This window comes from Venturia canescens, chromosome 11 (genome assembly GCF_019457755.1).
Source record: "Venturia canescens isolate UGA chromosome 11, ASM1945775v1, whole genome shotgun sequence".
In the NCBI taxonomy this organism is placed as follows: domain Eukaryota; kingdom Metazoa; phylum Arthropoda; class Insecta; order Hymenoptera; family Ichneumonidae; genus Venturia; species Venturia canescens.
Genome location: NC_057431.1, coordinates 5,034,587 through 5,048,422, shown reverse-complemented (window position 1 = coordinate 5,048,422; position 13,836 = coordinate 5,034,587). Strand labels below are relative to the sequence as shown.

General features: G+C 38.6%; 3 protein-coding genes across 4 annotated transcripts; 1 reads left to right on the top strand and 2 right to left on the bottom strand.

The window, feature by feature from the left end:
- The first annotated feature begins 176 nt into the window (after window positions 1–176).
- On the top strand, window positions 177–1,914 carry LOC122418557 (OVARIAN TUMOR DOMAIN-containing deubiquitinating enzyme 7-like). Its single transcript, XM_043432862.1, has 4 exons — window positions 177–308; window positions 1,071–1,204; window positions 1,311–1,660; window positions 1,778–1,914. The coding sequence occupies exons 1-3, from the start codon at window positions 251–253 to the stop codon at window positions 1,614–1,616; spliced, it is 498 nt and encodes a 165-aa protein (XP_043288797.1). The 5' UTR covers window positions 177–250; the 3' UTR covers window positions 1,617–1,660; window positions 1,778–1,914.
- LOC122418554 (retinol dehydrogenase 10-B-like) lies at window positions 1,680–8,586 on the bottom strand. 2 transcript variants are annotated; one of them, XM_043432857.1, is made up of 7 exons: window positions 8,232–8,586; window positions 4,810–5,044; window positions 4,233–4,598; window positions 4,034–4,148; window positions 2,328–2,412; window positions 2,112–2,222; window positions 1,680–1,846 (listed from the first exon to the last, which is right to left on the bottom strand). In XM_043432857.1, the coding sequence occupies exons 2-7, from the start codon at window positions 4,996–4,998 to the stop codon at window positions 1,774–1,776; spliced, it is 939 nt and encodes a 312-aa protein (XP_043288792.1). In that variant the 5' UTR covers window positions 4,999–5,044; window positions 8,232–8,586; the 3' UTR covers window positions 1,680–1,773. The 2 variants fall into 2 exon arrangements, with proteins under 2 accessions (XP_043288792.1, XP_043288793.1); XM_043432858.1 differs by lacking the exon at window positions 8,232–8,586 and adding an exon at window positions 5,812–8,203.
- LOC122418553 (short-chain dehydrogenase/reductase family 16C member 6-like) lies at window positions 8,231–13,719 on the bottom strand. The gene is made up of 8 exons (XM_043432856.1): window positions 13,558–13,719; window positions 13,319–13,481; window positions 13,056–13,193; window positions 12,612–12,806; window positions 12,405–12,534; window positions 11,997–12,114; window positions 10,922–11,047; window positions 8,231–10,697 (listed from the first exon to the last, which is right to left on the bottom strand). Exons 1-8 carry the CDS (start codon window positions 13,650–13,652, stop codon window positions 10,634–10,636), a joined length of 1,029 nt encoding a protein of 342 aa, XP_043288791.1. The 5' UTR covers window positions 13,653–13,719; the 3' UTR covers window positions 8,231–10,633.
- Between the last annotated feature and the right edge of the window lie 117 nt (window positions 13,720–13,836).

Below are 13,836 nucleotides of genomic sequence, written 5' to 3'. Positions count from 1 at the left end.
ATCGAAATTTTTGGAAAAATCTGCTGCTCAGTCTCGAAGCACGTACCGATCGCAACGGACGTTTTTTTTCATCGTCCTCTGAATTTTGTTGTTCTTGCGCTTAAAAAGTGGGGTGTCAGAAACTTTTCAGTTCTTCCACAGAATTTCGCACCAATTTTAAGGGAGCAGCCCAGCATCCGAAAACGAATATTCAAAAACGTTTTTTTCAATTTCCTCAAAGCGAGCCGCCAAACCGAATCCGAATTCAATCATGACTCTGCCGAACGTTCTTCGGAGCTTGGTTTTTTGTTACTTCGTTTTTCGACCAGGTATATAACTAATGTAAGGCGAGCAACGAAAAAAATGGCGCAATTTTTTCGATTGTTCTCAACGCCTTCAATTATTAACCGATTTCGATAAAAATTGGTATACGACGGTTTTTTGGGTCGCTGATCCCATTTCTGAACTCAATTTTTACCCTGCTACCCTTAAAAGGGGTGAACCTCGAGGGTTGAGGGCGAAATTGTTGGATTTTTCAATAAAAAGTTTTCGCACGTTTTTTAAGGCACCTTAAGGCACTAGTTCAACGAAATAAAACAAAATTCACCCCCTGCACCTGCAGGGGGTGAATTTTAAGGGTTGGGGGCGAAATTTCCAGATTTTTCACTTGCAAATTTTTAAGGACTTGACGCGATAATCTTGTTTTCAGGACACTAGACTCTTATCTAAATATAAAAAAATTCGCTGTCCCCAAAGGGGTGAAAAATAAGGGTTGAGGGTGAAATTTTCGGATTTCCCAATTGCAATTACACAAAAACTCTAAGTTTTTCAGGAGTCCAGACACTTTCATCGAAATTAAACAAAACTCGTTACCTGCAAAGGGGTGAAAAATAAGGGCTGGGGCGAACTTTAAGGCTCTTTTATTGCAAGTTTTTGTGTCGCACGACATGAAAATTCAGTGTTTTAGGAGGCTAAACTTTCTCATCGAAGTGATTGCGTCCAAAGGGGCGAAAAATGAGGGCCGGGGGCGAAATTTTCAGATTTTTCCCCAGGGAGTTGTAAATTTTCACATTTTTCCATTTTCGCTGCAGGCACGGCTCTCCTAAGATCACCGGAAGGCACGTTTCGCGTGCACAAAATATTCGGCGATGGGAATTGCATGTTCCGAGCAGTCAGTTACGTCCTGTGGCAGAGCGAGGACGAGCACAGTCGTCTCCGAACGCTGGTCAGTGTAGCCGGAAATTCGAAAATTTGAAAAATCGATAAAAATTTGAAAAACCGTCATTTCGGATGGGGAAAAACTTTGACAAGGGATTCTCCGCCCTGCGCAGGTGACTCAGCACATAAAAAGCCACTGGCGCGAGTACGGGCCGTTCGTCACAGCCGAATGGAGCATAACCGAGCCGGAAGAGTACAAAAATTTCATGATTTCGGAGGGCGTCTTCGCCACCGAGCTCGAATGCACCGTCGCGACGAAACTCCACAAAATGAATTTGTCCATCTACCGGGAAATCCACGAGGGCACTCTCGAGAGGGTTTTCCACAACAGCGTCAACTCCAGCTTCGAGACAGCGAGGCTGCTCTTCTCCGGTCGACCCGAGAGCGGGCACTACGACGTTTTGACGCTTGTTCGCTGAGGAAAAACCCGCGCTCCAAAGAGTTCAGTAGCGAGAGCATGAAAGTATGAAAAAAATTGTCTCTTTAAAGTAAATTAAAAAATTTATGTTCGCTCGTGTCGACAATATTTACAGTTTTTCTTTTAAAAGAGTCTCCTTTCTTCTCAATCAAATTTTTTCAGTGCGGATCGTCGCAGCCTGGACTGTACAGCCAGTGGGTGATCGTGCAAATCGCTGAATGAATGGCACAGCTGGAAACGGAGAGAAAAATAATGATTTTAACGATTTTTATTTATACATTTGAATTTCAGTCGAACGCTTATCGTGCAACGAAAATTTTGTGTCGTTTTTTGCGAGTTGAAATATAATTGGCTCCTTCGATGGAGCAGTTTGTTGAAAAAATTTCAATTTGTTTTTTCAATTTTTTAAAAATGAATTTCTTTTTTTTTTTTTTAATTCAATTTTTTTTTTTTTTTTTTTTTTCAATTTTTTAAGAATAAAATTTTTTTTTGTCACCTCATTCGATAGAGAATCGTCGACAACCAACTCGCATGCAACGTGCACCGGTCCCTTCTCACAGCCTCGACAACCTCCCTGGCAACCTGTTGCTCGCTCTGGCGCAGGAGCCTTCAAGAATGAGAGAAAATTCACAATATTGGCAGCCAAGAATCGAGCTCCTCCGAGTAATCCGTATTTCTACGGGTCAACAATTTATCGAGTAAGGATCGTCACCTCTGATCAGCTTTTGGCGCCACCGTCAAAAAACTCAGGCTGCTCCTCTGGCTGCCAAATTCTTGACCCAAACTCTCCATCAGCCCTTAAAATAAAGCAATTTATGAATTAATACAAATTTAATTCATTCGTGAGGATTTATTAGCGAATTAAATAGAAAATCGATCATCAAAAACTGAGTTAGTCAATTTCTTAAGTTTGATTTTCAAAAACTTGGAATATTAAGGTCGTTAACGGTTCGTGCACTTATTTATTAATCCGTTCATTAAGGAAGTTTAGGCATTAGAATGAAAATGATGTCACCGCTTTTAAACCGATTGCATCTTATAAAGTGAAGTGTAAAAAAAATCAGTTAAATTTTCAGACAGTTTAGGAGCGTCGTTGCTGAGAAAAATCAATAACAATTTGGCCCAAATAACATGTAATCTTATGGAAGTCAAGACACATTCGGTGATATCTCCGTTAAAAATGATGCTAAAAATATGAAATTTTTTGGACAACATGAGCAAGGCTTGCCGAATAATGTCAATTTTTTTCAGATTTATTAGGAGATTTGCTGAGATTATATTAATAATAATCTGTTTTCCGTGCAGTTTTTTGAGGCTAGGATCGTCACTGTTCGTGTTTTCGACTGAGCTTTCACCACTTTTTCGTCTTTTTTTCCCCAACTTTTCTTTAAAGTGTATGCAACATTGCCAAACTGTAAACTGGCCTAACTTTTGAAAGGTACAGGTCATCACTTTTGGGTAAAAAAAATGACTGTACAGCCTCAACTTCCTTAATCCAGTTTCGAATGAACAATAAAGTAATAAAATTGCAATAATTATTCAATAAATTATTATTATTTATCATAAATAAATAAATTATTCTCGCAATTTGAGTACTTGCTCATTATTAAAATATTAAGGGGGGAAACCACGTTAGGAGGTTCAAAAAATTCGTTTTTTTTTTATTTTTTTTTTTTTATTGCGTGAATCGAGCATATCGAGTACAGGCTCGAGCGCAGATAGAGCGAAGCATTGCCTCAGGTAGTCTTGCGCAAAACGAAGTCTATGAGGAAGAAGAAGGATTGCTGTATATGGTGCTCGAATCGCAGATTAATCGGTAAGCATTTTATATTATTGTTAACTTCCTTGAATTTCTAGTCTCCGAGAATATATTTTTCAAACGCGTTTATCTCGAAATGACTTTTTTCACATTTGCGTACAATGTATAACTCAAAAAGTAGAGAACCGATAATTATGCAAATGGAGGAAATGATATAATGATTTTAAGGGTATTTTTCTTCGCGCATAATTGGAGAAAAAAAAATGGTGGAAATCGAAAAGTAAATTATTGTTGCAACGCCTGGAGAAATGTTGATTTTCATTATTTTCAGCTACATTGAGGTTCGTGTTCTTAGAAAATAAGTCGTCAATGTAAAATCAAAATATTTTTGATTTCAGATGAACATCGGAATGGCTACGGTGTAGCGTTGTTATCTTTGGGTGAAATAATGTAGAAAAAATCGTAAAAACAGTTCGAAATATAAATGAAATGCTGCGTCAATATTTGATTAAATTCTAATTAATTCTTCCCGCCGAAAAAAAAAGTCCCGAAAATTCAGTTTTAAACGGCCTTCTAATGTGGTTTCCCCCCTCAAATAAATGAATGGATGTACGAATAATGAGTTTTGGATGATCGAAAATTAGAAATTTGTGAATCACCCGAAACGGCAGCTCTCGAGCCAGCGTAAGCGTCCTCCGGTGACGAGGTTGGCGTGACCCCGATAACGTGGGCTTTTTTCCGTCTGAGCATGAGTGGCAAGAAGGCTAAAACTGTCTGAGCACAGTGGAGAGAAGAGTTCCAAATGAGCGATCGGATTTCTAATGCTTTTTCGATATTTCACAGCGAATTAAAACGAACCCAGTAATGGCTCATGAGCGTGCCATTGACCGTGTCAAAAATGTCTTGGCCGGAGTGGCCGGCGCAAGTGACGAGAACGTCGACGGGGCCCACCTCGCTGTCGACCTTCCTCGCGACCTCTTTTAAGGCCTTTCGATCCCAAATGTCGCAAGCGAAGCTGCGAGCTCGGATCTTACGATTTCTCGTTGCCTCATTTTTTCTTCCATCCTTTGGACCGAGCTCCATTATCCTCGGGTACTTCGAGGCCAACTCCTGCTTTATTTCTTCCAATTTTTCCTCCTCAACATCGACACAAACGATAGTGCAACCGTTGCGAGCGAATTCGTCAGCTATGCAAGTCCCCAGCGTCGAGGTCACGCCTGTCACCTGGGAAAAGTTCAAGTTCAAGGATTTTAAGCAGTTGGAAAAAAAAATAATTTTTTTCTTAATTTTTTTATTATTTTTTCCTTCTTTTAAAAAAAAAAATTTTTTTTTTTTTATTTATTTATTTTTCTTTTTTTATTCGAACCGAGATTTTTGACATAAACCTTTTCTGGTTTTTTTTTTAATGTTGGAAAGTGAAGATAAAAACACTCACCAAAACTACCTCGCCGCTCAAGTCTCTCGGGGGCTTTGGCAAAAACGATTTGAGGATACCCAGGAGGGCCAACGCACCCGTTATTGATGCGCCGATTAAAAACTCACCGACGAGATAGAGCCAGCCGACGGACAATGGACTGCCGACCCTCGGGCACGCGACTAAAACTTCACCGCGTATCGGTACCATTTTTTTTTATTTTTTATTTTTTATTTTTTTTACTTTTTTTTTTATCCTGAGGAAAGATAAAAGACAATGGAAATCGTGAAAAAACAGACCGAAATGCTTGGACGAATTTACGAATTTTTTATCTCCCCGTGCGACGATGCAAAGATTCGATTAAATAAATTCAAAGTGGTTTTAAGCAATTACACTATTTTGTTATTTCGTTGAACAAATTGAAATTTTGTTTTATCCAAAGTTCAAACTTGAATTCGAAATTCCGGTCTAATTTGAATTCTTCAAAATTCAATTTCCGACGAGCTCGAATCCGAAATAATTTTTTATTTTTAAACATAAAAAAAAATGCATAAATAAAGATTACACTTTTCTTATAATAAATGAAAAAATTTCATTTTTATTTACGTCGAAAAAATGGCAGCAAAACAATAATTTTACTCCCTCTTCCGAGGCGCAGCGGACGACGAATCGACCAATAAACCGATTTCGTCGTTGCGCAACAATTTTTCGCATAAACTTCCTCAACGCAGCCCCGTAGCAAGAAATCGCTATTCATTTTCTCGAACGTTTTTACGACGCCACATAGCTGCTCGTGAAAGATGGGGTTACTCAACCATCGCATAACGAAACAAAATCTCGCTACATTGTTAAGGTACGAGGAGCAAAAAACAGAAATAAAATAAGATTAAACGAAAGAAAAAGAGAATTAGGAAAAATTATTATTTATTATCGACACCCGCGAACGAAACTGTCAATTTGTTGCTCGCGGAAATTTCACGCTTCGCTGGAAGAATTTTTTTCTCAAGCGAAAGTGCAACTCACGTGGGTTCCGGGTCTTTGGTTCGGGCGCCTGTTATTTTTCCTACCGACCGTCGTCGGCCGGCGTATGAAATGGGTGAAAATAATCAGAGCGGAAAATCTGACGACGCGTTGGTGCAGCGAAACAATTGCGCTACTAAAAGGATGAAAAATTGGTGAATTTTCATTATTTTAATTTTTTTTTAATTTTTTAAAATTTTTTATTAAAAAAAAAAAATTTAAGGAGCTTTCATCACTAAGTGATTTTTGTTGTTGCTCAAAGATCGACGAAAATCTGAGCAGGGGTTTGGAAAACGAACGAAAAGGTACTCGCTAGGGGAAACCCCCTTAAAGCTCGTTTTTCAATTTGACAAATAAGTAGGGATCGCACGATGCTATTTACAAGCCATGCAAGATCGGTTTTAATTATAGAGGGAGCTCGATCGACGATCAAGTTTGTACGTAAACGCACAAACTAATCGGAGCGTGCTTAATGACGGTTATAAAAGTACTGAAATTGAAAATAACGAGATAAATGTGCACGACGAAATTATACAATCGCTCTCTCGTAACAAGGAGCGAAAATGTTTTTTTAATAAAAGTAACAACGGGATTAATCGCGTGTATTGTTTAAAACTGATCAAATTAATAGAAATAAAAAATTGTCATTTTTGAATGAAGAAATTGAAATTTTATGAAAAAATGAAATGTTGTAGTGAAATTTTGTTTTTTTTCAATTTTCACACTCGAGAAAATTGAATCAATAAAAATAAGATGAAAAGTAAATTGAATAATTGAATAAAAAAAAGTTAATTTGAGATTTTTACTTTCCACAGCAACGATTTGGGAATTTTTTGTTCCTCGCCTCGGTTCCCCCCCTGAATGGCCTTCGAGCATAGAGCCTCGTCACGAAGAAGCCAGAGACAGGATCTGGACGTGGGAATTGGAAGAGCAAATAGAAACTAAAAATCCTTCGAGTGCTCCCCGGTTTTTACGGAGGCGTAAAAAACTGGTTTCCATTAGTAAATTCATTCGTACGAATCGAGAAAAAATCTCTTATTCTAATGTTAATTTCAAGGGCTGCTCAAGTAGCAATTTGCGCCAAGAATTATGCTTGGAAAAAAAAGCTTCGAAAAAAATCGACTTTTTTTGCTACCGACCGTTGCCTTGACTATCCAGCATCGATCGGAATCCGCGATTATTTGCATGCATTTATTATTCCCCCATAATGAAAGAAATGAGAAATGCCCCATTAGGAATGATGAATAAAAGATGGCTTTATTCAATGGATTAGATCGATTCCATCATTAAAAAAAAACTCCCTCAAGGTTTGTTTCAATGTTTATTTTTCATTTTATTTTTAACTGGATCGATGCCACCGATAAGCAAACGACTTTCGGTGGCAATAACCGGATGGGTCGCATGATTCAGACGAAACAATGTGAAGATTGAAAAAAATGTAATTCTCAAAATGTTTTTTTTTATGTGAATTTTCAAAGTTTAAAAAATTTGTTTAACTTAGTTTGAATCTTTTGTTAATTTTCATATTTTCATTCGAATTGTTTTATTTGTAAATTATAATTTAGTAATTTTAACTTTTGAATTTTCAAAATTTGTCAATATTAATTTTTTAATGCTCATTTTTTAATTTTTTTCCATCTCATTGCACGGCCCGATTAACATTTTCCGGTCGGAATAAAAAACATAGTGGACAATCTCCGTGTTTTTATTAAACGAAATTGAGCGTGTGGACGGAGACACGTGCTGGTAATCAAACGTCAGGTGTGATGTGTGACCTTGTCATACAAGTGCGAAAGAATTGTTGATACGCACATTAGAACGAACGTCACGATTCATCTTAGACGTTCCCTCGAGTGAGATCACTCGTTTGTTGTTTAAACAAAAAATTGTTTATCAAAGACTTGAAAAAAGTTGGCTCATCAAAATGTTTTTTTCGTGCTTTCGCTCGCTCCAGAATCAGCGATCGACTGCAGGGAAAAACAATTCCGAAGGCCGGACAACAATATTGCTGATAAATTGAGCTTTTTTGCTGAGAAGAGGAAAAAAGTAGAAGGCCAATGCAATTACAATGCGTCGAGAAGTGCAACGGGAGAAAAAACGGTCGATGAAAAAAAACCAATTGGATCGACGATGACATATGAATTCTATGTCGTCCATCAAACTGCGATTGTGAGGATGAAAAAGGCCGAATTGGGAGTTTGAGAAATGACAAAATTCTCAGTACCGGGTGAAGGAAGATCGAGTTACGTTAATTTCATGATTTTTTTACTGCGGAGCATGAACTAAGGGAATTTTGTCCATTGGACTCGGGACGACGGTTCGAAGAGTACAGAAAATTGTAATTTTTTGTTAAAAAATCGATTTTCGACGGATTCGAAGCTAAAAAATTGGCAATCTTCTAAAACATATTTAATTCTAATTACCTTTTAACCGAGCTCCAAGAAACGAGTCAACAAAATCAGAAAAAATCGAGGGCGGAAGATAATTTGATTTTACGAAGGAATTTTCACTCTTTCACTGCAGTTCGAAGTGAAAAAAGCAGGAAATCGATCGCCGATCCGGTGCGATGAAAATCCCAGTTTTTTTCACTCATCAATTGACGTGATCGTGGATGACTAAATTTTTAAATTGAAAACTCAATAATAATAATGAAACGAAACGACGCAAATCTCTTGAGAATTGTCGTTTATGAGCTTTTCTAAAACGTCATTGACTCGCGCGAAACTGCATCGAGGCTCGCATGTGCGAATCAATCCTCATTCATCGCCACGATGTGGCACCGCGCAAAGCAAGTGAAACACTGAACCGCCAGTTCTCTGCAGGCTCCTCACCAACCTCGTCGCTCTCTCCCCTTCGGACACGGACTTTTAACAGTCCGAATTGGACTCGTGGTCCGCGCCTATTCTCATGAAATCGCCGAATCACAGAGACCATCGAAATCACTATTCACAAGCATTTAAAGGCATTCGGAGACTACGATTTTCATTTTCTCGTTGATGAAGAATTTCACGATTCGATTTTCACTATTTCCGATGAACTTTTGTCTCCAATTGCTATTTTCAAGGGCGTTTTTTTAATGTAAATATTAGCTGTGTATGACTTAATTTTTACAGATTCACAAGTAGTTTTTTTAATTATTAAAAAATAGCAAACAACGAACTTAGTCTTGAATATATCGTCCACCGTGCTCTATGACCTCGCGCCATCTTTCAGGTAGCATACGGATGCCGTCGCGAAAGAAACTTGCAGGCTTCGAGGCGATAAAAAAATCATCGACGAATTTACGCACATCATCAAGCGTTTTGAACTGTTTATCCTCTAAGCCGTGCTGCATTGACCGGAACAAATGAAAATCAGATGGTGCCACGAGTCTGGTGAATATGCCGCGTGCGGGAGAACTTCCGACCCCAAATCCAAAAGGGTTTTTTGAGTCGCGCGAGCAAGGTAAGGTCGAGCGTTGTCATGCGACGGTATGACTTGCCGGCTTCCTTGCCCAGTGAATGGCCTTTTCTGATCCAGTACTTCGCTCAATTTGTTCAACTGTCGACTGTAGCGTTCCGCTGTCACCGTCTGACCAGCTTCCAGAACTTCATAATAAAGCACACCCTTCGTGTCCCACCAGATACACAGAAGAACTTTCTTTAAGTGGCTGTTCGGTTTCGGCGTCGATGTAGAGGGTTGCCCGGGATCTACCCACGACTTTTTACGTTTGGGATTCTCGTTAAAGATGTACTTCTCATCACCCGTCACAATTTTCCACAAGAAGTCCTTTTTTTGTCGCCGGGCAAGTAGTGAAAGACACGTGTTCATACGTTGACCAAGGTTGTGTTGGGTCAACACATCCTTGGTCAGCCATCTTCCAAGTTTATGAATTTTTCCCATTTGGTGCAAACGCTTGGAAATTGCTGTTTGGGTGACTCCTAATTAAGCTGCAAGCTCTTTTTGTGTTTGCGTTGAGTGCTCATCTAGTAAAGCTTGCAATCCCGCATCTTCAAACTCTCGAGGCTGTCCAGGGCGCGGCTGGTCACCAAGACCGAAATTACCACTTCTGAAAAGTTTGTACCAATAATTACATGTTTCATAAGATACAACGTCGTCACCAAGACCACTACAGATTGGCTCCCGTGCTTGAGAAGCATTTTTTCCTTGTTGGAATTCGTATAAAATGCAGTGACGAATGTGCTGTTTATCAGTCTCCATCGTAAACTTTACGATTCTGAGAGGTTATGTAACTTGTATAGCCTTATCGTTTGGTGTTCTAAACTCTTGTGTCCGATCCTTACAAAATCACAAAAGACCGCGAAATTTTTTTTTTTTTTTTTTTTAAATATAGTCTTAAGCGCTAAGAAAAAATCTGTAAAAATTAAGTCATACAACTAATATTCCTAAACTGTGCCTCTTTCATTTTTCTCAAAGTATGAAAACGAGAAAAATTTCGCGATCGCAACTCTATAACAACAATAATGATAATTATGGGCCCATCCGGTTGTCATTAAACCGTCTATGGAATCGCGACGAAGAGCCCTCGACGTCACTCACTCGGGTGGAACGATTTAATGTCGAAAGAACTTTGGTGTGAGAAGTGAGAAAAACAGCTGTCACTTACGAAGGCAAAAGTAAGAATAACGACTCGAATGGTGCGTCGTAAATTCTTTAAATCGCTTAATTTTACATTGAGCTATGTCAAGCTGGTGATAGACTGCAAAATACTCAGTGGCAAGAAATCCGGAGAAAAAGTGCATAATTCTTTGATTGGATGCGAATTGTTTCGGTGGTTTTCCTCGTTTTCTCTGGATGAGTCACTCATCCTTGTATTTTGTTTTCTTCAATGACGATGCTCCTTCGAGAGGAAATCGAGAATCTTCAGTTTCGCGGATTCGGGAAAGAGTCTGTTGAAAGAAAATGAGATTTTGAGTTTTTTCAAATGTTTTTTTTTTTTTTTTTTTTTTTTTTTTTTTTTTTCATTTTTTCATTTTTTTCACTTTTCATGAATCTTTTGATCATTTGATTGGTTCAATGATTTTAATGTGAAAATATTGTTTCTGTGAAAAATAAAACTCCACGAGAGTTTGTTAATTTTCGATATTTTTCTTGGTTTCTTGCCTGGTCGTACCTGATGATAGAATTGAGGGGAAACAAGCATCTTGGGATCGTGCACTCGGTGTAATTCCGTCGCACCGCTTTGATCACTTCCTCGGCCGCATACTCCGCAGTCACAGCACGAAATATGTATGGAAATCTGTTGTGTAACGAGAAACATTAAAAAAAATAAGAAAACGACAATTTGACGTTGACGTTAATAGCCTGGGAAAATTTCACTTGAAAATTGACGAAACTCAATCAAATAAATTGCTATTTCGTGCCATTTTTTCGCAATTTCAACAAATTCAATTATTTCTTGAGACAATGTCGAAAAAATCGATCAAATTAAATGCTTGAGGTTTTCGATTATTCGGAATTTCATTTTATTCAACAAATTACTTCCTCAGCGACGACGATATCGAATCCAACGAGCTGCTGCTAGATTTCGATTTTTCGACGTTCCCTCAACTCCATTATTTTGCAATGGAAACGAATTTTCCATGGAACGTAGAAAATTCGATTCGAAAAATTCACATTTTTGGTACTGTTCGAAAAAATTAATTTCTTTGGTTAAAGTCATGGAAAAAATCATTTTTCGACGAGTATTAAAGTCGTTTTTAAAAAAAATTGTTTACAATTTATTCCGAAAGTTGGCGCCAGGCACCGGGACCAGCGAGTGGCGCAATCTGTTTGCTTATTTCGACACTTTCTCGCAGTAAATTATTCAAAAAAGCAAAAAAAAAAACGTTAAAACTATTATTCGAAGTGTTTTTGAGTAATTCCATCGAGTTTTTCATCGTCAGAGATTTTGATTTCAGAAAATCGACAAAAAAAATGTTGAAAACGATTTTTTCCGTGATTTTTTAGCGTCGATCGACAATTTTTTAATCGCACAATTTCTGGAATTTTTCCAGTAAAAGATATGCAAGAAAAAACCCAGAAAATGGAACGAGCCCCTTTCCCTGAGAAAATTGCAAAAAAAACGTGAGCGTTCCAGAGACAGAAGCTCGTAATAAAATTTAATAACCGCGATAACTTTCACTGCATCGTAATTATGACTCGAAGGAGTGTAATTACGTTTTATGGGTGCGTAATAATAATCACACCTAAATTGGGGATCCTTAGCTAATCCGGTGGCGACGTAGAACGGATAAATCGTGGTTAAATTTATTTTCGGCTTGGCTGGGTGTAATCGTAATTCCTCGCGAATGCTGTCCATTAATCCTGCGAATACAATTTGCGAAATTCGATTAGCTCGATTCCTGACGACAATTCAACGAGCAGTCAGTCAGTTTCTCGATTCAGGCCGTTCATTTCGATGTTTTTGGGAATCGCACCAAAATTGGAATAAAATTCAAAAACCGATTGAAACTATCGACTCTGCAATAAAAATCAAAGTATAGCAACGATTTCGATCGAACGAATCCTGCCAACGAGTCGAATCAACTGACTTTTCGTTCAATTTGAAAGTGCCTCGATAAGAGCAATAAAAATGTGGTTATTTCATTGCTCACCTCTAACAGCATACTTGGACGAGCAGTAAGCAACTTTCTGCGAGACTCCGAACATTCCGCACATGCTGCACATCGAGACCACGTGGCCTGAGCCGTTTTGTAGCATCGTAGGCAAAAATGCTTCGATCGTCTGGACGAGCAAGATTATTCGTCTTAATGAAGAGTCTCAGTTAGTCACTTCTCTGTTGGAAAGCACGTTGAACGAACCCAGAAATTCGACAAAACGTTGACTCCGAATGTGCTCTCGACGTCCTCGTAACTGTGCTCGAGGAAGGGCCTCTGGATTAAAACTGCTGCATTGTTTATCAGGATCGTCACTTCCGGGACCTTGTTCCTCCTCATCATTCTCACGGTTTCGCGAACTTCCAGCCTTTTCGAAACGTCGACGAGGTAACCGTAGGCCTGCAATTTTTTAAGCAATTTTCCCAAGTGGATTTAAAGGAGCCTGGAAAATACAAAAGTTTTTATTCGGAACAAAACTGATGGAAGAGTACTCGAAAACTATCCAAAAATTAAAAAAAAAAAAACTCCAAAAGTGTGCGGGAAATCAATGCCATTGATTCCCATCGCTATCGATAAATTTCCAAATTTGCTCAAATTTTTTTCGATCTATGAATCTATCAGTTTTTTGACGATTCTCCTTTCCCTCACCTCTCCACCTTCTTCGATAATTTTACTGATCGTCGATCGGTTGGCCTCTTCGTCGATATCCCAGCAAACCACGATGCAGCCAAGAGTCGCCAACTTGATCGCTATTTCTCTTCCTATTCCACGACCAGCTCCAGTTATCTGTGGATCGAATCGAGTTTTTTGAAATTATGATGATTCGTTAAAAATTACGATTTTTTCGACTGGAAAAAAATGTTTGGGAAAAAGAATACTGAAGATCGAAGAATTTTCAATTCCATACTCACGACGACGGTTTCCCCGACGAGATTCTTCATCGAAGGTGGAACGAGGAGTCTCACAGCAGTGAAAATGATCGAAAACGATATTTTCATCGTTAGTAAAACCAAATCACGGATTAATCTCGTGCACCCGAAATAGTTCACACCTCCTGTTGTCACCTTCGAGTCTCTAAATGGAAAATTTAAGGGATTAGTGCAGTCCAAATATCAAAGTTTCGAGGAAAAAATGAAACGTAGATTCGTACTCGGAATTCGATTTGGAATTTTCATTTTCTTGGGCCTTCGAATCGATCCCGACGACCAAAACGTCCTCAGCTGGTTTTTTCATCGTTAACGACATTAGCCGATGTCAAAATTACGTGCTTAAAGGATTTAACCAAAAAATTTGTCACTCGACAGCCCTCAGTCGCTCTTTTGCTCGACAACTTCGGACCTTTGAAAAAACAATCCAATTTTCCTTAAAAATCTACAACAATCACTCGCTTCGTCGAAGGATCGATTGATGAAATGATGGAAAAAACCAA